The sequence below is a fragment of the Rhinatrema bivittatum genome, chromosome 8 (assembly GCF_901001135.1).
Source record: "Rhinatrema bivittatum chromosome 8, aRhiBiv1.1, whole genome shotgun sequence".
In the NCBI taxonomy this organism is placed as follows: domain Eukaryota; kingdom Metazoa; phylum Chordata; class Amphibia; order Gymnophiona; family Rhinatrematidae; genus Rhinatrema; species Rhinatrema bivittatum.
The window spans coordinates 184,135,732-184,161,044 of NC_042622.1; the positions used below are offsets into that span (position 1 = coordinate 184,135,732).

Genomic DNA, 25,313 nt, shown 5'->3' on the forward strand with positions numbered 1-25,313 from the left:
ATAAGTCCCTGAAGAAACCTTCATGAGGTGGTGAAACAGAGGCCTTGTTGGATCAGCAATGTGCTGCCTTATAAATGTTTCACAACAGTCTATAAAAGAAAACAACATTCCATATAATCAAGTGTTATGAGAACTTTTATAATGCTTTCAAGATTTAAGCCTGCTTTTTTCACTATTTTTTGGTGAGACAACAAAGACGTTATCCATTTAACACAAAATTAATGGGTTTTTTTTCAAGGACTGATTAAAATCTCTAGGCCTGCTAACATATGTGACTGGTTTATAAGTCTGCTTGGTTTTCCAATAAGTCATGAACTAGCTTTTTCACCCCTTAATTCATTCATAGCAATAATAAAAATATAAAAAAAAAGAATGGAATTGTCCTTTATATTTCTCACATATATTATTCATGGTAGCAGTGTTTTTTAGGTTGTGGTTTATAGATATTAGCACTACTTAAATTTAAACTATAATAATAGTACTGCCATTTTTTGTTACACATATATAGATAGATAAAACCTACCTGCAAATGCTACTTTGCAACTAACCAGTCCTGCGTACAAACCCTCGAATCCCAAGAGAAACAAGACTAGTTATAGAGGTATAAAGAAAAAAAACAACCAACCAAACCATCCCACAAATATTTACACATGAAAAGCTGAACATTAGGTAAGGGAAGAAGAAGAAGTTTATAGACTGCACCATGGCATTGATTTCCCCTTTTATTACTACATAGGGGGTTGATACTCAGAACATAGCTGAGCAGTGAACTAGCTTCTAATTAAGCATATCCTGAAAACCAAATCAGTTAGGCATGTCATCAGGACAAGGCTGAGAACCACTTCGCCTTCTGATTAGTATTATCAGTTGGTTCTGATTAGTATTATCAGTTGGTTCTCCCCCCCCCCCCCCCCCCTCGGCAGGCCAATCCAGATCTGCCTGGGGGTAAAAATTTTACTTACATTGCACACATGAAGATCAGAACCAAATGGTCCAGGCATACGCAGGGGCAAAGACCAGAAATGGATCAGCATGTACTGAAAAACTAATTTCAGAGCCAGCTGGTTACCGGTGGCTGTGCAGTGAGTTTTATTTTTCAATCAAAAAGATTTGAAAGTGAAAGGAGCTACACAGTCAAAAATATAATTTTGAGATAAAAAAAACAAAAACTCATGGAATAATAAGCCCTACTCTTCCAGAATCCATTCATAAGTACACAATCGGATCATTAAAATAACCACGCTGGATGGACTGCGAGCACATAGCAGGTTTGGAGAGAAGATGAGTGGAGAGGCTCAGAGTTTATCATCCAATTAGTAGGTTATTGCATTTGCTTTTCTTTTCTTCTTCCCCAAAGGGTAGGTCTCTTCTCAAAAATATTAATTAGGCACAAGCCGGTGAAAAGTCACTTATCTGGCAGAAGCTGTAATGTGTCTTTGGAAGAGCATCCTAACACTTCCCGGTTGCTGTGAACAGCTGCCACGGCATACACTGTTTAAAGCAAAAAATTGTCATCCAGTGATCCCAGCTAATATATAATGAATATGAAAACTGTCCCAAATTAGTTTTTTTTTTTAAATCTCACATGCAGGTCTTGAGCATGACAGCTACGGTCCTACATGTTGACAAAAACACAACATCCTAATTGCCAGCTCACTATGCACTGGCAGGACTGAATTTAAAAAGCCAAGTTTCTCTCTCGTTGTTCTGCTCAGTTTAATGCCTGGTAAGACTCTGGTACATGGAGAGTTGCCATCTCACCCAGAACCATCCCACAGGGGCTGATCCAATTCTGGTTTTGCCCCACTGCACTGCACAGCATGGCGACGCAGTTCCTACTTTTCCGGGGGGAAAAAAAAAAAAATCAGAATTAGGAGTAGCCTAGTGGTTAGAGCTGCTCCTTGTGACCTCAGCAGAGTCACTTTACCTTCTGCTGCCTCAGGTACTAACTTGGATTGTGAGCCCTCTGGGGACAGGGAAATGCCCACAGTACCTGCATGAAGCGCCACAAAGTGGAATATAAAAATCAGATAAATTATAATTCCATGTAGGGATGTCATAGATGGTGTACGAGATGGTGACTGCCCAGAACACCAAGCTGGGAAGTGGTGGTGGTGGTGCACGTAGAAGACACCACCCTCATCCGAGTGTGCGAGCACGCAAGGGTGAAAGGAAAGGAAACGCAATTCTTTTCTACAGGCTGAATGGAGTGAGGTGGCAACTACTAAATAGAGCGCACATCACACCCTCATTCATTTTACAGCTGGATTTTAAAGAAACAGTAATGACTAAAAGCCCTCAACATGCCTGGTTCTGGGCTCCATGCTGGCATCTTTGGATCTTATTCGCAAGGTTTTTTTCACCTCTCTCTCTCTTTTTATGGTCACACTTCTGTCCTCAAAAATCTCCTCCGCCACATCAGAGGCTTGTGCTTTAATTCCTTTTTATATACATCAAGGCAATGCTTAAATTGATGCTCTGATATGGATAACAGCAGCAGTGGGTGTGGCAAAAAGGAGGAGGAGATATGAAAACCTCTAAATCTCTACTAGGCAGACTGTAAGGACTATTTTAGTCTTTACATGCCATCATTGAATATGGTACTATAATAGCAGCTTGGGCATGCTTTGGAGATGGTGTGCTCAGGCCTGGAAAAGGAGGGGTGGCAACAGCCCTTACTAGCAGTTCTGTGGGCACACGTTGGAGGTGTCCCTCCAACCTTAAGCTGGCGAGTGTCCATAGAACTGCCTGGGCATACTGTATGGGAGCAGAGAGGGATGGGGGAGCAAAGATGGCAGGGATTAAGGAGAAAAAAAAACCAGAAGAAAAAGGGGAGGAAACAATAAAATGATTATGTGTTTTAATTGCCAATTGAATTATCTGAAAGCACTGTGTTACTCCTGCTGCTCCAAGTATGAATTACTACCATGGTATAGTTTCACATTCATAACAATGCATAAGCATGCGGTGTATCCAGTCAAGTGCCCTGACAAGATCCACCGTGCCCGCCACAAGGAGGGCAGTAAGTTCCATCTGAAGAACAACCTGGTGGGCAGACGAACCCCATGATGGACATGGGGGAAGAGGTCTCCAGGAGCAGACTGAATTTTAGACGGTACACCTGACAGATGACAGTGAGGACCCAATGGTCCGACGTGATCTTTTCCCAATGGTAGGCGAAGCTCAAGAGCCTGCCGCCAACAGGGGGATCCACCGTCAGGGGTACAGTCAACTGACCTTCGCTCCCTTGCTGCCAGTCAAAAACCTGTGGCTGGGGCTTGCTGGGGTGCTAGTTGGGGTCCGGGTGCTCGCTGTTGGCGAGGACGGCTCCGGGAGCCAGTACGTGGCACACGAGCACGGGAGACTGGAGGGTAATATTTCCTCTGCTGGTAAAAAGGCTTCTGGGAACCCAGCCTGGAGGACTTCCTGGCCGAGAACGGGCCTTCTGAGGCACTAGCGGACAGCTGTTGAAGGGTATCATGGTGGTCCTTCAATTGCGCCTCTGCATCCCAGACCTTATCCCCAAAGAGTTTTTCTCCTGCGCAGGGGAGGTCGGCTAATCTGTCCTATATCTCCAGTCAGAGGTCAGAGGCCCAAAGCCATCCCATTCTCCTGGCGCAGATGTCCATGGCTGCTATGCGGGCCCCAGTCTTGAAGATATCGTAGGTGGATCGCACCTCATGCTTTCCTGCTTCGAGACCCAGCAGGGTAATGGCCGAGAGGGCCTCCTGCTGCTGTTGTGGCAGGCCCTCCGCAAAATCCTGGACCCGTTTCCAGAGATTGCGGTTATATTAGGTCATATAGAGCTGGTAGGCGGCGATGCGGGCCACCAGCATGTTGCCTTGGAAGACTTGCCTGCCTAGGGATCAAGCTCCCTGTGCTCACGGCCCGGAGGGGTGGAGGCATGGGTGCGTGAGCGCCGGGTCTTTTTCAAGGTGGACTCCATGACCACCGACTGGTGGGGGAGATGCCGCTTTTCAAAACCTACAGCCTGCTGCACCAAGTAAGTGGCCTTTCTATTAAGGGGGGAAATAGAAATGGGGTGCTCCTACATATGGAGGAGGAGGTCCTTAAAAATATCATGATAGGAACTGCCATGATCTCCTTAGGAGCATCGACGAATTGGAGCACTTCCAGCATCTTATACCACGCATCCTCCTCCGTAAGCACCTGAAAGGGAATGGCTTCAGCCATAGCCCTAACAAATCCTGCAAAGGCAACCGGCGTCGTTCCTCCAGTGGAGAAGGTTCTGAGGGGGGGGGGGTTGTCTGAGTAATCCGGGGATGAGTCCGTAGAGTCATCACCCCAAGGGTCGTAAGGCACTTCCTCCTCACTGGGACCAGCATGCCGTGGGTGAGGTCCACGAGGGGCATCGACTCTGGGCTCTGATGGCTTCAGAGGCCTTGAGGGCACTGCAGGCATCGACTGTTCCCCTGGCATCGAGGGGACTGGAGGGCGCAGTAGGCCAAAAGAACCCGCAAAGGCTTGGGGAACCATGGTCTGGGAAACAGTACTGGCTGTATCTTCCTCCTCCTTGGACCCGAGAATTGGGATCGCTCCAGTGGGGGGCATCTGTGGCTACTGGGGAACAGAAGGTCCCTCAGGCACCGGCTACATCAGAAGGGCACCAGGAAGATGTCCAGGCACTCCAGCAGGGGTGCTAACATCGATGGTGGAGGCTTGGGCACAAGTATGGGTGCTGGTGGCACCGGCAGCTCAACACTCTGGAGTGCTTTGAGCACAGCAGACTGCACCTTGCGATCCAACTCCTCCTGAAAGTCCAGAATGGTCAGGACTAATGGAGGGGGACGAGGTGTCACCGGCTCTTCCTTGAATCTCTGAGGTGGCATAGTGCCCAGAATCGGTGTCAGTGGGGAACGCAGAGGACTACCAGGGAATTCGGAGGATGGGGCCTCCAATGGCAAGTGTCACTGCGAAGGTGGCTCGACGGGTGCCGATGCAGCCCGGAACCGGTGCCTTGCTGCAATGGCGACTTGTGGCGATGCTTGCGGGATCTTCTTCGGTGCTTGGCCCGGTCTTTCCCTGGCACAGAGGAAGCAGATGATCCCGATGTCTGGGCGAGCGGCGAGACCATCGAGGATCTATCATTGTCCCTTCGATCCTTGGAGGTACTAGCGAGAGGAACAGCCAGGGGAAGCGTATCAAAGGCTCCTTGTGACCTCTCGGCGTCAATGGGACCGACGGAGTAGAAGGAGCAGACTTTGGGGCCCCAAAAAGTTTCTCCATCTTATCAAAGCACGCCTGATGCCCTTTGGGAGTCATCTGATTGCACAGACTGCATCCACGGACGTCTTGTGAGGACCCCAGGCAGAGGATACAAACGTCATGCAGATCCATGAGGGCCATGGTCCGCGGGCACTCAGGGCGCAGACGAAAACCGGTTGACGCCATAAAATCACCCGGTGTGCGGTTGATGACCGGCAGTCACTGAGAGGCGGAAGTTGTGAATCAACTGCAAAGTTGGAAAAAAAAGGCAATAAAAAACCTACCCGATCGAGGAGGCACCAACTGCGAAGGAGGACCTGACAAGGAAAACGACAGAACCCAAAATTTATTCGCGAAAAACAACAAAAGATTGAGATCACCACGGAAAAGAAGAGACTGAAGGAGGACCTTGCATGGTCGCGCGGATAGTAGCAGGCTGGGCATGCTCAGTGTGCTGGTCAAAGCTTCTAGAAACTTTGACAAACGTTTTCCGTGCCAGGCTCCATCCATTGATGTCACCCACATGTGAGGACTATCATCCTGCTTGTCCTAGGAGAAACGTGATATGAGTTTCTGTTTTTGTTTGTATTGCATTTTGCATACCATCATTATTCTGCTAAAGTGTGCAAGGAAACATAAAAGGGAAAATCATATTAGACTTCAAAATGTTATGAAGCTGAAACTTTACAACAGAAAAAACCCAGAAAGTTAATTTTCATTTTGTATTGGCAATAGCATGAGTATTATGGTTTATACTGTTACAAGCAAATATGTTTTGTATAAAGCCCATCCAAAAGGAGGAGCATTTTAGGCCCTATTCAGTAAGGCACAGCTCCAATTTGATTCTTGCACAAAAATTAATTTTCAGTTAAACAGGGAAGGTTCATGTCCCAGTATTTGAAGGGAAACTTTCAGCCAAATCCTTGGCTTTTTTAAATCCATCTCCCTGCTTCTCCAGATGCACTATGGTACCTGCTAATATGAAATGGAAGAGGCGGAACCGCAAATCCCACAATGCCCAAAACAAAACCAGGATACTCTGCAATCTGCGACAGCTGCTGTGATGGAAAGTTAGCTGGAGCAGGTAATCTCAGTACTTCCAGACCAGATCCCATCCTGAGGTGGCCACCCAGAAGCTCATCCCACGAAGAGCACAGTGGTAGGCCCTGGACTAAGATTAAGCAGCAGGTGAATGGATTCGGTGCCTTGCTATAGCTGTGATGGGTTTGTGTCTCATATTAGAACCCTAAAAGCCATTAGTTGGACAACATTTGCCAACAAAGACCAACTCAGCAGACCTGGTGTTTGCAGGCAGCTTTAAGCATGTACATGTCACTCCCCATGACAATACTGCAGTCTGGCTGGGTGACAGAGGTAGTGAACAACAAGTGGCTGCTCACGGAGAAGAATGGTGAGCCTCCCCAATGTGTAAGAAGTGAACCTCTGATTTCCCAGTGTCACAGCATTAACATGACCTGCCCAGGCACCATGCGTATCCACACAATAATAAACCAATCACAGCTAGCGATGCCAACAGGAAACCTGGTACTTTCTTTTTAGGAACGAAAGGTTCATGCTGAAACTGGTTATGAGAAAGCTTGCAGAGCAGCTGATAGAAGTCTTGGGTCACAGTGTTACAGCTCCTATGGTTCGATACAGTACAGTGCGCTCCAGTGGAGCGCACTTTTAGCCCGGGTTTGGCCACGCGTTTGACGTGCTAGCTTTACCCCTTATTCAATAAGGGGTAATAGCACGTCGAAAACGCGCGGCCAACCCCCCGAAACTAATAGCGCCTGCAACATGCAAATGCATGTTGATGGGCCTATTAGTTATTCCCACGCGATCCAGAAAGCAAAATGTGCAGCCAAGCTGCACATTTTACTTTCAAAAATTAACACCTGCCCAAAGGCTGGCGTTAATTTCTGCCGGCGCCAGGGAAGTCTACAGAAAAGCAGAAAAAACTGCTTTTCTGTACACCCTCCGACTTAATATCATAGCGATATTAAGTCGGAGGCCCCAAAAATAAAAAAAAAAAAAATTTAAAAATCGGCCCACGGGTCGGAAGACGGACGCTCAATTATGCCGGCGTCCGTTTTCCGAACCCATGGTTGTCAGCGGGTTTGAGAACCGACGCCAGCAAAATTGAGTTTGTGAATTTAAGAATGTTGCTGTGAATAAAGCCTCCAATCACTTTCAGAACGATTTTCAAAATAATTTTACCCAGGTTTAAAAAAAAAAAAAAAAAAAAAAAAGGAAGGTTGAAAATTACTCTCCACCTCTGTGAGTGAAAAGACCTTTATCTATCCTGCTATGGAGCAGGAGGATGGCAGGGCCAGCAAGTAGCACTCGGGCATTTTGAAATTCCTGCTTGCGTTTTAGGTGTGAATTTTGCACCAGCTGTAAAATAGGTACAAAGACTATGTCTGTGCTATTGTTCAGCCATGAATTTTCAAAGGGAAAATCTGCGGGAGTGTTTCTTTTAAAAATTTGCTTGCAGGCCCACTGTGATTTTGAAAATTGCCTCCATGATTTAGAAAACATTTTATTAAAAAAATAGCACCCTTCATTTACATATTAAGTAGTTCAAAATGTTTTCTTTTTTTCAAACTTTACATGTTAAGGGTTCACAACAATGTAAGATGATCCAAAATGGCAGATTGGCTGATACAGGAGTCTGAGGTGATTGGCATGCAAGTGCTGCGTTATCTGCTCATGGTGAAAATACAAAAACCTGTACCTGTTCCCTTTTCCGACTCAATCGATACCTTTGTGATTTACAGGATAGCCTCACCGGAGGAGGTGGGTGTATTGGAGGGGTTGCTGTCCTGCCCCCCTCCCCCCCAAGGTGCGTGTCCCTCCAGCTGCACAGTCAGAGAGCAGCTGACTGTGCAGCCCCCCTTACACAGGCATTTTGTGGGGGCTCTTCTGGAAGTGGGGCTGGAACAGAGAGGCTGTGGAGGCATGTGGCAGGAGAGGAGCACACTCCAGTTCTCACATGCAAGTCCAGCAGTATCAGGAGTCTTCAAGGGTTCTTTAGTTGTCCTCAAGTTCCCCTGCAGGGGTTAAAGTTTCTGGCATGCCCTGCTTTGTTTGGTTTCCCCGACATTATGGGAGGCCACAGCTGCAATGCAATTCTCCCTTTCCAAGCAACCATTATCTCTGCTGAAGGCAGGATCTTTAAATCTTCCCCAGTGAAATCCCAGATAAGTGGAATGGGGGTTAAAATGGAATTGTATGAAGAAAGACTGAAGCTGAACTTAATGACTCTTCTGGTTATAAAGGATAATTTGATACTGTACAATGAAATTGAAAATTTGATCACAGAAATATAGAAATATGATGGCAGAAGAAAACAAAACAAAAAAAAAAATACACATCGTATCTAATCTGTCCATCCACACCAACTGCTCAGCTCTACAATACCTACCATTCCCCTTAGAGATTCCCTGTGCTTGTCCATGCTTTCTTGAATTCAGATACTGTCCTCAACTCCACTACCTCCACTGAGAGGTGGTTCCATGTATCCACCACCCTTTCAGCAACAAAATATTTCCTCATTATTCCCAGTCCATCCCCTTATGATGGATCAATTTTCCTAGACTTTTTTCTGTACCAGTAGATTTTAAATTCCTTCTGAATTTAAAAGATTGCAGCAGTCCCTCCGATTCCAATCCCTAAAATCATAATGAGGCCTTTCAAACCCCCCCCCCCAAACACCCATTGAGAACAGGTCCAAACTTAACCCGCTTCTGCCGATGTCCAGCACAGCCGCTGTCAAAACTGTGCTGGAGGTATAAGTTACACTCTGTTTACACTTCCAGTGCTATAGAAGGATAGCCGGATAACAACTCCTCCCTGGAATGCCCCTGAAATGCCCTTTAGTAGTTATCCAGCTATTATTTAGCTGGATAAGTGGCTGAATATTCCACATTTGCCTCTTAAATGGATAACTTGTGATACTTATCCAGCTAACTCTGCTTGGTATATACATGTATCCTAAAAGATAGCTGTATAAACTTATCTGGTTAATTTTAAGATAACTGGATACATTCAGCGCTATTGACTATATAGGCTAACTAGCCAAGCCACACAGTAGCTGAATGTGGACCTCAAAGTGGACTATTCTTATTCTTGATTCTTATAATAGATCCAATTCCCAATCATCCAGCTCTCATCTTCTGACCGCATTCCATACATAACTTTAATGCAAGGTGATCATCAGCATATTCACAAAAGATATCCCTAGTACACAGATTTAATGCTCAACACATTCTCTGCATGTAGTATCCGATTTCCAAATACATGCTATAAGCCGATGCCATCTCGCCCTCAATGTTATCTTCCAAAATGCAATTCAGCAAAATATGGGCAAGAGAAAATCTACTGATTACATTGTAGGCAAACAAAAGCAAACAGTTTTTCATAGTGTTCCTTTTGAAATTATCTGTCTACATTCCAAAAGTTAATCAGCAGTTTTTGAGAGTTGACTGTTAAAAATTATATATTGCTCTCTGGTTCTGGCATGCTTACATCTGGAAGGATCGACAGTGTAATGCATTTCATGGGCTCTATTCTTTCCTTCTTCAATAACTTTTATTTTGTTAGTGCCCAGTCAGATGAATCCAGAACAAGTGGGTTATGCGGTTATGGATTCATCTGACTGGGCACAAACTGACATCATAGTATACAGACCCCTGCAGTGACATCAGCATGCCAGTATTCTTTGTCTCCAGCAGATGGTGGATGCGCATCTCCCTACTGGGGATTGTTTTGATTTGAAAAAAAAGGAGAAATAAGGACAATAAATTTGCCCTGTTCTCCTGGGGTGGACCTCTCAGAAACGTATCTTCACATTCCCTTCCGATTAGAACATCAATATTTTCTGTGATTTGCAGTTCTGGAAAGCCATTATCAGTTTCAGGTGCTGCTCTTTGGTCTGGCCACCGCTTCCAGGACCTTTTCCAAGGTAATGGTAGTAGTTGCGGCAGAGTTGAGAAGTCGTTAGAAGAGAACCGCCTGGTGACCGGCAAAGAGATCTCCCTGCTGCTGGAGCTTGGCTGGGTGGTGAACCTGGCCAACAGCAGTCTTCTGCCTCCTCAGTCATTGGAATACCTCGGGGTTCGATTTGACATGAAGTAGGGCAAGGTTTTCCTGCTGGAAGGGTTCAGCTAGTGGTATCACAAGTTCTCATGCTGGAGCCAGAGCCTGCGCCATTTCTTTTGGAGCCCCTGGTCAAGTGTCTAGATGTCCTTTCGGCATACTTCCGATGCAACCGGTGCCCAGGATACCATCGGTGCCCCAGCGGCCACCGATGCTCTCCTCCAGAGCAATTCCCATTATTAGATCCTCCAAGGAGGAAGAATCGATATGGCCGATGGCACCCGCGGGGGTACTGATTCCTCTGCTGCAATTCCCCAATCCCAGCCCTGGGCCATCGGGGGGGGGGGGGGGGGGGGGGTCGGTGTGCCCTCGATGCCCCTGGGACTATCTATGACCCTGGGGCCACCGATGCCCTCTGTGGCCAAACCGAGAGGGTTGGGCAGGGACCCTCCATGTCAGCCCCCAGGGGACCTTAGCGAGGAGGAGCCCCTATATGATCCGTGGGGGGATGATACCTCCGCGTCCTCTCCCACTCCCCCCCCCCCCCCCCCGCAAGAAGACCTTTCCTTTGTGGGCTTTGTCCAGATGATAGTGGAGGCCATCCTGTTTCATCTCCTCACCAAGGAGAACACCAGGTTCAAAATGCTGGAGGTCCTCCAGTTTGTGGATGCCCCAAAGGAAATAGTGGTGGTCTCAGTCCAATGTATTTTCAGGATCTGGGAACACCCAGTGTCCGTTCCCCTCGTCAATCAGGAAGCGAACGCCATTTACTTATGTATCTGCCCTACATGAAATTCTTTCATGATCGGGTGGTCCTGTGTACGCATCCTAAATTCCTGCCTAAGGTGGTGACTGATTTTCATCTTAGTCAGTCAATCATTCTGCCCACCTTCTTTCTGAGGCCTCATTCACACCAGGACAAACAGGCGCTGCACAGTTTGGATTGCAAGAGGGCTTTAGCTTTCTATCTAGAATGCACAGCAGGCCACAGGCAGTCCACGCAACTCTTTATATCTTTCAACAAGAATAGATTGGGAGTTGTGGTGGGCAAGCAAACTCAGCTGGCTGGCGGATTGTTTCTCCTTCTGCTATGCGCAGGCGGGCCTTCAGCTTGGAGACAATGTCAAGGCTTAATCTGTGAGAGCTGTGGCTGACTCTATAGCCCACTTGTGGATGGTTCCAGTCACTGAAATCTGTAGGGCTGTGACGGGTAGTTCCTTACACACGTTCGCGCTGCCCACTACTGCTTGGACAAGGATGGTCGGCACGACAGTAGCTTCAGCCAATCTGTCCTTCTCAATCTCTTCCAGTCTTAAACCCAACTCTCCCTACCTAGGGCCCATTGCTAGGGTTCAGGCTGCCTCCCTCTGTTACCAACAGCACTGTAGTTTCTTGTGCCCTTTGGCACCCAGTTAGGGGCTGCTGGTCATTATTGTATCCAGGAGCAGCCTGTAGCTTGGTATTCACCCACATGTGAGGACTACCATCCTGTTTGTCCTAGGAGAAAGCAGAGATGCTTCCCTATAACAGGTGTTCTCCTAGGACAGTAAGATGGTAGTCTTCAGGAGTTGGGTTCTCCTGAGTTGTTTTATTTTTTCCACATGTGAATTTTATGTTACGAAACTGAAGAGGGACTCCGCTGTGATGTGCGGCTAGTGGCATGCTGGGCATGCTCAGTGTGCCAGTCAACGTTTCTAGAAATTTTGCTGGAAGTCCTTCACCTCTAGAAACTTTGACAAAAGTTTTCCGCGCCGGGCTCCATTTGATGATGTCACCCACATGTGAGGACTAACATCCTGCTGTCCTAGGAGATCACCTGTTACAGGTAACCAACTCTGCTTTTTCCAGGTATTATCATCTGGATGTTCAGCCCCGGGAAGACGCAGCCTTTGCACGCGCGGTTTTGACTGGACCACGGGCAGCCTTCCACCCTATTCGGGAGTAGCTTGGGTACATCTCAATTGTTCTGGATTCATCTGACTGTCCTAAAGAAAAGGAAATTATCTGGTAAGTAGTAATTTCTCATTTTAGGTTGGCAGTATTCCTCTTGCTCATCTGAGCTTCCATTTCAAGCAGAACCGGGCCTGGGATCCAGTGTCATGAACCTTCATGTGCAACTATCTGGGGATTTCCCCCCCCCCCTTTTTTTTTTTTTTTTAATACTCCTCCCAACTTTAATCCAATTGTTGATGGGGGCCATGCACCAGGGATCCTTCCAAAATCCTGCAAATAGGGGGTCCTAAATCTAGCCACTAGGTGTCACCATTGAGTGATGACACTCCCTGCCTTGGCGCTCTCAGTGGTACCTCTGCAGCATCCCCCAGGCCCACCCGACTCAGGAGCGAGAAGAACTGACTCGGGAATCTAATCCAAGAGAACTACTACAGCGTCACCAGGCCAGCTGTTCCCAAATAATCTTGGTATTATGTAAATTGTTAGCACAATACCCAAAAAGCTGCTGGAGCTTTAAAAAAAAAGTGAAGTTGGGGTGTTGGGGGGAGAGGAACATGGCAAATTTTAGATATTTAGATTAAACCTCTTAACTTGGCTGGTAGTGACTGTGCTGCTGGGGAGGACCTGTGTGCTATGGTGCTATGACTCATTTTTTAAACACAGTCAGCCCAAAGCCCATTTACTCAGTCAAGAATGCAGTTAAAAAAAAGTTGTACCAAGCACTTTCAAAGAGCCAATGTACATGGAAGGATGGCAGCTATCCGATCCCTTGCTATGACCTAGGAAGAGTCAGAGCAGCATAAAAACATGGGGATGCCGGTAGGTGCCAAGCTAGTAAATGAAGACAGCAAAAGGTGAAGGGATGGCAGGAAACGTAATGAGAAAAATAGGAAAAATAGCTTCAGAGTCTACAATAAATTTGTTGTAACCACAGAAAGGTAAGTTATTTTCACTTGGCAGTTTATGAGCATCTATCTGGACTTAAAAAAAAAAAAGTGAGATCTGTGAGCTGCAGGGTACTGGCAGCAAAAACGGTGGAGCTCTGAGAAAGATTTCTCAGAGCTAAAAATACTGTTGGCACTAAACCACGATATGCTTACGCCAACCAGCAGCCTCTTCTCCTTTGATAGCTGGTGGTGGCAGGACAGATGCTAAGGCTGAACTGTTGTCTGAAACCTTAGGAGCCATTCTTCACCGAAGCTCTCTACAAGGTCACCTTGTACACTCTGAAATTCAACACTGAGGAGAGAAGCTTCATTTGTTATCCCTTTCCTGCTCAGAAGTGTGTGCGCCTGCGTGTCTTAGCGCATGGGGGGAGGGGGGGGAGGGACAAGCAACTGGCCAGCATTTCACAATTGCCAAAACTGATATGCATCACATAATGCAAATCTGTACACAACAGGTCTAAAAGGAATTAATATGCATATATCTTAGCAAATCTGCTAATTTTGGCAGGTGTCTTCAGCTTGACGCCCATTGTTGCCAACCAGTAGACCGTGAAAGCGAGCGACTAAAATCCCAGCTGGAATAAATCATTTTACAATCTTAGGGGCCTGTTGACAAGGCTTTCTCCCATTGTGGCTTTATGGGAAAAATGCTTAGTACACATGGTCCTTAGGAGGTATGACAAGACCTGTTTTTGGTGATCAAAATGTGCTGCTATTCACTGGTAGCTGGAGTTCGGTTCTTGTGTCTCTCTGGGCTTTCAAAACATTTCTGCATAGCACCAGCTGCTCTGTGTGGCTCATGGTACCTCCTGCAGGTATTTCTCTTATAGAAACTTCTCACAGTCACATTACTGCAGGGGAAGGCTGATACAGTACAGCGCGCTCCAGTGGAGCGCATTGTTAACCCGCATTTGGACGGGCGTTTGACGCGCTAGCTTTACCCCTTATTCAGTAAGGGGTAATTGCGCGTTGAAAACGCGCGTCCAACCCCCCCGAAACTATCAAAATGCATGTTGATGGCCCTATTAGTTATTCTCGCGCGATACAGAAAGTAAAATGTGCAGCCAAGCCGCACATTTTACTTTCAGAAATTAGCGCCAACCCAAAGGTAGGCATTCATTTCTGCCGGCACCGGGGAAGTGCACAGAAAAGCAGTAAAAGCTGCTTTTCTATGCACCCTCCGACTTAAAAAAGTAAAAATTAAATAAAAAAATATTGAAAATTGGCCCGCGGGTCGGAAGACGGACGCTCAATTATGCCGGCGTCCATTTTCCGAACCCGTGGCTGTCAGCGGGTTTGAGAACCGATGCCGGCAAAATTGAGCGTCGGCTGTCAAACCCACTGACAGCCGCCGCTCCTGTCAAAAAGGAGGCGCTAGGGACGTGCTAGTGTCCCTAGTGCCTCCCTTTTACTGTGGGCCCTAATTTGCATAGGCCACCCCCTCCTGAATCCCGCGCCCAGGAGAGTGGCCTGGGCGCTTGCCCGCTCTCCCGCACGTTTTTCTGAATCGGCCTGACAGAGATCCAGTTTTACAGATATGCTAATTTGTTGGGTATCAATCTTATGTTGCATATACTTCCTTGCCAAAAGTTAATAAACATTTATTTTGATAGTTTATCCATCCTACCAAATAAAATACCCGGCATGAGTTACAATACAGCATTCAGAATAAAAACTGACACTTGAAAACTTCTCATGTTATATTTAAAAACCATTTTTTAACGTTCTCTCTCAGGTCCTAGAAAACTTCCCCTCCAGTCCATAAAATGGAAGTGGCCTGGCACTAAAAAATTGAGTTACTTGGACTTACGTTAATAGGTTTCCTGGGGCAGACATGGATCTCTCTTCTCTTCTGGTCTGACATTCGAAGGGATTCCCAAATGAACGCTTCCGCAGCATTGCTTTCACTAAAATCTGTGAAGGAAAAAAGAGAAATATTAACCACCTTCTCTTTCCTTTTTAGGTGGTAAATATGCATGGCAGACATCAACAATAGTTTCAAACTTCTCAGCAGATTCCTTTTAGGCAGCTTTGCTCAAGTGGAGTAAACAGTAACCACATGTCTTTAAAACCAAGGGACAGATATACTAGGCTGTTAATATGCACGGTTAATGGGTATATCAAATGCCTATGTTAATGAGATCCAAAAAGGGTAAGCATCACATTTTACCATTACCATCTGCATTAACTACACTCTGAAGAGGTGTAGTTAACTTATGGCGCTAATACCTCTGCATTGCATTTTGCATATTTTAATGTGCATATATTTTTGCTGTGCTAATAGGTAATGAGCTATTTTGCATGAATTTGCATCTCTTTACTTCAGCGCAGGTTTATGCATGCTCACAGCTTGCAATACATAATGTAGGTGTTTAATGCATGTTAACATTTGCATCACCATTAACATATTTTAGTATATTACCTCCTAAAAGTGAAAAAATAATTTCCCAGCATGCATAGTCAAGATCAGAAGGTCTAGAAAGTAGTTCTGTATGAAGCTTGTTATACATTTTGATCTGCTAGGAAAGCTACCCCTTGCTTGGGTTTCATAAATTCTGACAATGACATCAGCACAATGTACCTTTTCCTAGATTTGGGTATGGAAAATAATGAAACTATCACCAAAGTTAAAATTTGATTCTAAAATCTAACTAAAGTAGTTCTGGGGATTGGGGAAATGTAGAAAGAAATCCATTTTCAGATGAAAGGGCTACTTGAAAGGAATCTTGGCAACAACCCACCATGACAACAACCATGAGAATCAGTATAGGATAACAGTGCTGTACAGCAGTGCTCACAAGGCACTTTACTTCCTAAAAATTAACAAAGAATACAAGAAGATTACAGAATGTGAACTTGCATTGCCAAATACACTTGGGATTTCTAGCATTGCTACACATGCAAAAAGTGTTAGTAGATGTGTTACTCCTGGAGAAAAATCTGGTTTTTGCAAAACTTACACTGGACCAACATTTCAATAATGTGATGCAAATGAGATTTCAAGACCAAATAAGACCCTTCTTCACCCCTGTCATTCTGGTCACAGCTGAAGGTGGGACCCTATGCACCTTCAAAGCTCTCATGAAACCATTCTGAATTATGCTTACTTTGGTCCAGTAAGTGACTGTCACAACCTGCAAAGAAATCTAGAGTTGCCATGGGGAGTTTATATTCTCATGAGCTTCTGGCCTACCAGTGTTTTGAGAAATCCCCTGCTCTGCTCATTTAACGCACACTCAGACCTCATTCAGTGACAGCGCTCTCTCATTCCATGCCCATGAAAAAGCTTTAGATAGCTGGGACCCACAAGGGGCCAGCCAAGGAGTGTTAATGATTTCTGTGCAGCGTTTATGGAAATCATGTGCTCTCTGTGCACAATATTAAGTTCTTATGTGTTTGACCTTTGACCTTTATCTGAGAATTCCAATTCACAGGGGATCATCTGTTATAAAACTCATAATGTAAGATAAATACTCCAATCCAAGTTTATCCAATGTGCTTTTAACATTACACAATTGCACAGTTACTCTGCCAAAGGGACCCCCCGGGTTATTCCTTTTTTTAAGGGCTTCCCTTGGTTTTAAGGAGAAGCTTATTTCTCAGCTTACAAGGGAAGCACAATGCTTCCTTCATACAGCTTCCTAGCCCTCGCATTTCAAAGCAATTTTGCTTGATGGAATAAAAACGGAGAAGTTGAACCTTGCTAGGAAGTGAGAACACAGGACTGCTGGTCTAACTAAGAACATCAAGCTGCCTCCACTGGCTCCAGTTCAATGCTTCCAGAACATTCATGTATGGGTATTACTAGTTTCTGGAAAGGAAAACATTTTGGAAGGGTTGACAGATGAACGACGAGAGGGACTACACCTCTCCCACGGGGCGGTACATGCAGGCTCCGCAGCATTCCTGGCTCCGGGGAGCGGAAGGTCTGAGCTGCGAATCAAACCCAGCTCCCTTCACGTGGCATGTGCACAGCGCCAACACCGGGTCACCGGTATGGCCCCCCTATTTGCTCTCTCTCTTAATCTAAGTCAGCAATTAATCTGCTATGGCCCTTTCATAACTGATTTTGCCTTCGCTCGTTACTATATAACACTTAGAAAAATCAGGCACTGGTGTGCAAAACCCAGTCTGAGTGCACGCATTATTATAGCATTGTGCTTGCCTGAGGATCAAGAGGGTTGGGGGGGGGGGGGGGGGGGGGGGGAGAGGAGGAAAGGTCTAGCAAATGAAATTTGATTATTTTTATTTCAAAACTAGTGGCAGCGGCCCACTATGCTGCAACAGGTGGGACTAATTGTCTATGTCCCTGCTTTCCTTGCTTCCTGGCTCCCCTCCCTCCTCCACTCTCCTGTCACCCACCCTGTTCCCTTTTCTTTCCTTAGCTCTCACCCTGTTACCATCATACTTCCTCGTTGGCTGGCGGAGACTGGGAACATGAAGAAATCACTACTTACCTGATAATTTCATTTTCCTTAGTGTAGACAGATGGACTCAGGACCAGTGGGTTATGCTCCCCTACCAGCAGATGGAGACTGAGGAAGCTGACGTCACAGTATATATAACCCTGCAGTGACCCCCAGCCTGCCAGTATTCTCTTCAAAAGCAACTGTGGACAGACTAGCAAAAAACTTGATTAAAAACAGGCACCCATTACTGTACGCAACCAACAAGGAACACCGAACACAAGCAAGGAATGAATGTATCCCAATCTAGGGACTGGTTGAACACTTACCAGTAATCCCCAGGAACATGTAGCCCCACAGGAGGATCACTGACACAATCATTCGGCAGCCAAGGGTGGGAAGCTGAATCCATCTGTCTACACTAAAGAAAACAAAATTATCAGGTAAGTAGTAATTTCTCCTTTCCTAGCATGTAGACAGATGGACTCAGGACCACTGGGATGTATCAAAGCTACTCCCGAATACTGTGGGACGCTGCCCACGATCCAGTCAACACTGCACATGCAAAGGCTGTGACCTCCCAGGTCTGCATATATATGCAGACGATAAAACCTGGAAAAAGTGTGCAAGGAGGACCATGTCACAGCTTGGCAATTGTCGATGGGCGATAACAACCTAACTTCCGCCCATGACTCTGCCTGAGCCCTAGTGGAATAAGCCCTCACCTGAGTAGGCAACAGCTTTTCAGCCTCCACAAACGTGGCCGTGACTACCTCCTTAATCTAGCGAGCTATTCTAGCCCACGAAGCTGGTTTACCCTGCTTCCTTCTACCATGAAAGACAAACAGGTGATCTAACTTTTGGAAAGTTTCAGAAACCTCCAGATACCATACGACATGTCTCTTGACATCCAAGGGATGCAAGAGGCGATACTCCTCCATGTTCCTGACTTTATCCAAGGACGGCAAGGAAATGGATTGACCACTTAGGCAGCTGTAACACCCCTGGAGTCACTCGAAGGAAAGGATCCTGGCAAGGCAAGGCCTGCAGCTCGGAAATTCGACATGAGGAACATATAGGCACCAAGAGCACTGTTTTCAAAGTCAATAACCGCAAGGAAAGGCTACGCAGCCGACAGAACGTAGGACCCACCAAGAATTCCAATACCAGGGTTAAGACTCCACAATGGAACCAGTATCCTCAAAGGAGGCCGAAGATGCTTCACTCCCTTAAAAAAATGGGCCACATCAGGATGAGACAAAGATTCACCATTCACCTGACCCCTGAAACAGGAATTAAGGGCCAGGCTTTTATCTAACCCATCCTGCAAAAATTCCAAAATGAGTGGGATCTTAACTGAATGAGGAACACCACCTCTATCCTTACACCAAGCCTCAAACACTCTCCAAACCTGCACATAAGCTAGAGAAATGGAGAACTTTTAAGCACTGAGCAAGGTAGCAATCATCGCAGAAGAATATCCACGCTTCAACAAGTGAGCCCTCTCAAACCATAAGATAAAACAGATGGATCTTCGTGAAAGACAGGTCCCTGCTGCAACAGATTCTGGTGCAGCAGAAGACGAAGGGGTGTTTCCAGCTGGAGTCTTCTCAGATCTGCATACCACGGTCGTCTGGGCAAGCAGGAGTACCTTCCCCCTGTGGCCTTCAATTCTGCGAACAATTCTGCTCAACAAGGGCCACGGGGGAAAGGCATAAAGCAACTTGTCTTCCAGTCAGACCTGTATGAGAGCATCTATACCTGGGAACCACAGATCCCTCCTGCAACTGAAGAATCGCAGAACCTTCGCATTGCAAGACGTCACCTGCAGGTTTAAGAATGGAAGGCCCCAGTGTTTCACTATCAGCTGAAATGCCTCGTCCAACAATACCCATTCGCCTGGGTCCAGACTCTCCTTGCTGAGAAATTCTACTCTTACGTTGCCTTTTCCTGCAATGTGAGAGGCTGAGATCACCTGGAGATGTCCTTCTGCCCATTCCATAAGTAGGTCTATTTCCTGCGACACTTTCTGACTCTTGATTTCTCCCTGCTGTCCAACATCTCTCGGATCGCTTGAACCTGCAGTCTGTGGCTGAACTGCAAGCATGCCAACTGGACTGCCCAGGCTTCCAGGCAATTGATGCTCCAGAGAGACTCTTCGGCATTCCAGCGTATTTGTGCCATTAGCTCCCCAACCCTGGAGACTCGCATCTGTTGCGAGTATCAACCAGTCCGGCGAGGTCAAGGAAGCACCCTCTCAGATGATCCTCCTGCAACCACCACCGGAGGTGAGAGTAGATTTCCATCGGCAAGAGGAGCCAAACCAAATAGTCCTGAGACTGGGTTCCAACAAGACAGCAGGAAGCGCTGAAGAGGATGCATATGCACCCTCGCCCATAGCACCGCTTCCAGGGTTGCCGCCATTAAACCGAGAATCTGTAGATAGGACTACACTGTCAGGTTTTTGTGTTCACCAAAAGACGCACCTGTGACATCAACTTCTGAATCCGAACTTCTGGAAGGAAAACTTTGCCCTGCCTCATGTCGAACCGAACATCCAGATACTCCATAGACAGAGGGCTGAAGACTGCTCTTGGCCAGTTTCACCACCCAACTGAGGTCCTGCAACAAGGAGATCACCTTGTGTCACCAGGCAGCTCTTCTAGAGACTTGGTTCGAATCAGCCTGTCGTCCAAATACGGTGTACTTGGATTCCATCCCTTCTCAATTCTGCTGCTACTACCACCATAACCTTGGAAAAAGTTCTGGGAGCGGTGGCTAGACTAAAAGGCAGTGCCTGAAACTGATAATGGTGACCTAACACCACAAAACACAGAAAACTGTGTTCCAAAAGGATGGGAATATGAAGGTAGGCCTTGGACAGATCCAAGGTGCTCAGAAATTCCCCCGACTGCATGGCCATTATCAATGAGCACAAGGTTTCCATGTGAAAATGAGCCACTCTCAAATGATGAATGTTGACGCCCTTAAGATTCAGGATGGACGAAAGGAGCCATCCTTCTTGAGTACAACAAAATAAATGGAATATCGCCCCATACTTTCTTGGGATGTAGACACTGAAACCACAGCCCTCAGCCTGAGGAACCTTAGTAGCACAGATTCCACTGCCTGCTTCTTCTGTGGGGAGTGGCAAGGAGACACCATGAACACGTCCCAAGGAATACTGCAAAATCCCAGCGCATATCCTTCTCATATCACCTCTAGGACCCATTGATCGGATGTGATCTTGGTCCACCTTTGATAAAAGAGAGAGGCGTCACCTGTCTCTTGTTCCTAAAGGTGGGTTGGCAAACCATTGTGAGGCTTGGGAGGATCCGCCCCCCCGAGCCTGCTCCTTGCTTGGGCTGTCAGACAAAAGTCAGATCTGCTGAAGGGCCGAGTCCTCTGAAAGGTCGACCCTCTGTAGTGACAAAACCACCTGGAACCCTGGAGACTTCCCCTCATACCAAAGAGGCACTGCAACTGCTTCTTATCCTCTGGCTACCAAGGAACTGGAGATTCACCCCAATTACTGGCCAATTTCTCCAACTTGCTTCCAAAAAGGCATTTTTGTAAAATTAGCTTTGGAGGTCATGTCAGCTGACCAATTTCGCAGTCATAGTTGACACCTAGCCGGCATCACCAAAGCCACTCCTCTAGCTGAGGTACGGACCAAATTGCAGCCTGCATCTGCTAAAAAGGTGGCAGCAGGTTCCATAACTGCTCTGAAATTCCCTCCAGACTTATCAACCTCCTGAGAGAGAGGAGCAAACAAGAGCGAGCCACACGGTGCACCAGGAAACTCTCTGTAAATTCATTGCCTTGCTTCAAAGTCTTGCTTAAGGATGGCCTTAATCCTCTGATCGTGCACATCCTTCAAGGCTGTTCCTCCCTCCATGGGGATATTCGTCCACTTAGATATGGCACAGACCAGCACATCCACTTTTGGAAAATGCAAACGCTCTCTCACTGCAGGATCCAGGGGGTACAGACCTTCCAAAGCCTGACCTCCTTTGAAATTTGCCTCCGGAGCACCTCATTCAAGATCAATCAATTCTTGGAGTCCATAACAGGGAAAAAACAAGAGGCTTTATGCAAAGAAACCAAAATGGGATTCTTCTTCTGCTCAGACATGGAATCTGCACCAGGAACACCCAGCATCTTCAAAGTCTGGGAAATCAGGATCAGCAGTTCAACTCTATGAAAGAACCGCAACATGGTTCCAGTCCCAGAGGAATTTCCCCATCTTCCAGGGAGTCAGGATCTGCCTCATCTTCAGTGCCATCCAGGTTCCTGTCGGGAAAATCTGCAGCAAAGCGAGGCAGGCTTCAGCACTTAAACATAGGACTAGAAAAGGGAGGGGCCACTGGCTGAGGATCCAACCTGACAGGATTGGGTGAAGCCGAGGACTGCGCCTGAAGAAAGGATTGCAAACCTTGAAAAAAACTCCACCCAAGAAAAGGCCACAGGATCCAGGCCAAATCCAGGGATTCCTTTAAATTAAAGCCCTGGGTACGGACTGCATCCCCCGCCAGTCACCAACCTCCTCTTTATGTTAGGGCATGGCAGAGGGGTCGTAGTGAGTCCAAGGATCTTTCTCCCTACATGCAACTATTATATCAAACTTGGGAGAAGTGGAAATCAAGATTGGTAGGAGACAAGCAAGAGCATTATTTAACATCCTTTCTATATGATAAATCATTCCCGCCAGGTGTTACACCTAGTGCAGTAACCAGATGGGGCACTTTAGGTCTTTACAAATGGGAACAATTCTGGGATGGGCTGAAAATTTATTCCATTTCCTGATCTACAGCGTTTATACAATTTATCTGCTCAGGACTATTATGCGTATAATCAGGTTCTACACTATTTCACATCATCACATGCACGGTTGGAACTTAGTAAGGGCAAATCACTGTTTGAAAACTTGTGCTCCCAATCTTCTAGGATTACAAAACCCATAACGAAAATACTGGCGATTATTAGGGGGTCGTTCTGGAGTAGAACAGCATTTCAGAAGGCACGGGAACGGGATTTGGGGGGGACCCATGGAGGATGGTGAATGGGGATCAAATCTTTGCCGCTGTTAGTAGAAGCTCCGTGTCTACAACTATAAGAGAGAATGGGTACAAGATACTGTATCATTGGTATATCACACAGAAAAACTCTGTAAAATATCTGGCAGAACAGATGGTTCATGCTGGAAGGGGTGCGGACAAACTGGGATGTTTCTGTATATGTGGTGGGGATGTCCGAAAGTGTCCAAGGTGTGGGAGGCTGTTCGAGATTTTATTCTATGGTGGTAGGGGTCATAGTTCCTGCAGAGCCTAAAGTATATTTGTTACGTGTTCCATTTGAGGCAGGCTCTAAATACAGGTCACGCTGGCTACAACAAGTATTTTCTGCTGCCACATGTGAACTTGCTTTCTGGTGGCGCAAACCTGAAGTTCCTTCCCTGCACCATATTCTGTCCCGGTTGGAAACAACATTTTATATGGAAAAATTAACAGCTCTCAAAAGTGACCGCATACATAGTTTTGAAAAGGTCTGGCAACCCTACTTGGCCTGGAAGGGGGGGTTCACCCAATATCGTGGGGTAGAGGATGGTGCTATGCCTTACCCTGTGTTTCCTCACTCTTCTTTTCCCTTTAAGTCTGAGTCTGACCACTTGAGACAATCTTTAAGATAGTGGGGTATCTGTGCTCCCTCTTTGGGTTATAGATTTCTGATATGTTCTAGTAATACATAACTTTTATATAGTTATCTTTGTGCTTAATCTTAATAGCTGAGTTTGCAGCTGAATGGGAGGGAGGGTGGGGGGGGGGGAAGAAATAGGAGGACACTTAGTTTATGGGGTGCTGTCTAACAGAAAACATGGACACCCCACCATCCTCTAAACAGCGCGGACAAATGTTAGAGAAAACGACAGACTGAAATGTCAAATTATGACAGGCAACACAGAGAAGGGCGCTTAGGTTTCTTGCCCATCGGCGCCATCAGTGCAGAGCCGGAGAATGTGCATTCAGCCAGCTCGCTTTGAAAAATTTCAAAGTGCACAAAATTTATGCACACAAAAAAAAAATAAAAATTAGGCGCCCCAAGAGTAAGCGCCGCAGAAAACACACGCACAAGCTGTGCACCAAGATCTGGGCATTCCACCAATCACTTAAAAAAATGTACGCACAAAACTGAGCTCACTGCACACACCGACGTTCCTAAAGAGGGCAGTTGAACATGCACAAAAGCGTGCAAAAACGCCACTATGGCCTACCACGCATCAGAACGGCGCGCCAAGCATGGAGACCGGAGGAAATCCTGCAAAACCCCTTTACACTATCTACCTTTTATTATTTTCTCTTTTTATTTTTTTAAACACTTTCCTGAGTTCAGCCCTTACTGGCTGAGTACAGAGGCGGTCTCTGGCTGTGCAGGGGGAGGGCATGAGCCATCACCACAGTGCTCAGCCTCCTGCACCTGCTGCTTTTAAGCTGTACAATCAGCTAAGTCCATGCCGGGAAAACCAGCTACTGGACCAAGGCACATATCTGAAGGACCACGGAAATCATCTCAGGAATTCTTAACTGGGGGAGGGACCATCTGGTATCACCACAGGAGAGGGAGCCTATATTTTCTCTTTTCTTTATAAAATTCTCCTTCTAAAATTTGAAGCAATCCCCAGTAGGGAGATGCACGTCCACCATCTGCTGGAGACGGAGAATGCTGGCAGGCTGGCGTCACTGTAGGGCTATATATACTGTGACTTCAGTTTGCTCCGTCTCCATCTGCTGGCAGGGGAGCATAAACCCACTGGTCCCGAGTCCATCTGTCTACACGCTAGGAAAGCTAGGAAAGCCAGATTTTAATGCCTTCTCTGCTGCCTCACAATGGCCAAAAAACCCCAAAAAACTTGCTCTGCAGCCAGATGCGGCCATAAGTGAGGAAAGTAGGGTGGGCTGGAAAGACTTACTCTACATGTGTTTTGGGATGACATCATCCCTGGCTGGCTCTACAACTGCATGATGCAGACAATCAGACCAATGCCTTTATTTTTATATGCTGGTGCGATGCGTTTTTATAGTAAGCATTTTTCGAGTGCTTGATTATTGCAGGCCTTTACCCAAAGCTAGCTTGTTAAAACATGTTACAAATCAAGACATCCGAAGTGGTCTTGAAAGATCATCTGCTGCTATATAAATATATATATATATATATATATATATATATATATATATATCTCAATATCAATCACAGTTTTCTTCGAAGCTAACATGGCCAAGCATAAGCTCTGCAAATCAAGTATAGTTCATGTGTACTGAGCTGCAGTTTTTCTTCCATTTTCTACATTACTGAAAAATCACCCAGGACATCCAAATGGAAGCAAGTCTCAGAACTATAGGTGACTATCAATGCTGGTTAGAAATGATGCATGAACGAAAATTAAAAAAAAAAAAAAAAAAGCTTTTACAAGTCAAACACAGAAATGTAGATTAGCTTGGAAGATTCAGCGCACACCCTGGGACAATTTGCAGTTCTTGCATAAATTGTATACAGAGGTGCTTACTTGGAAGACAGCAACAAGGACTTCAAAGGCTTCTGGTTTCTGAGATGCTCTGCAGTGTCATTTGTAGGTAATTTAGTGCAATTTGGAAGGACTGGGCTGGTATTTTAACAAAATAGCTCC

The 25,313-nt window shown here is 46.2% G+C and overlaps 1 protein-coding gene across 3 annotated transcripts in view; it reads right to left on the reverse strand.

Moving 5' to 3' along the window:
- CAMKK1 (calcium/calmodulin dependent protein kinase kinase 1) overlaps nt 1-25,313 on the reverse strand; it is a 336,761-nt gene that overhangs the window by 34,971 nt on the left and 276,477 nt on the right. For all 3 annotated transcript variants that reach the window (XR_003858154.1, XM_029612030.1, XM_029612029.1), the window contains one exon: nt 15,037-15,140. Coding sequence is in view for 2 of the 3 variants with exons in the window: in XM_029612030.1 (XP_029467890.1) it covers nt 15,037-15,140 (104 nt within the window). In the remaining variant the exon portion in view is untranslated. The remainder of the gene's footprint in view (nt 1-15,036; nt 15,141-25,313) is intronic.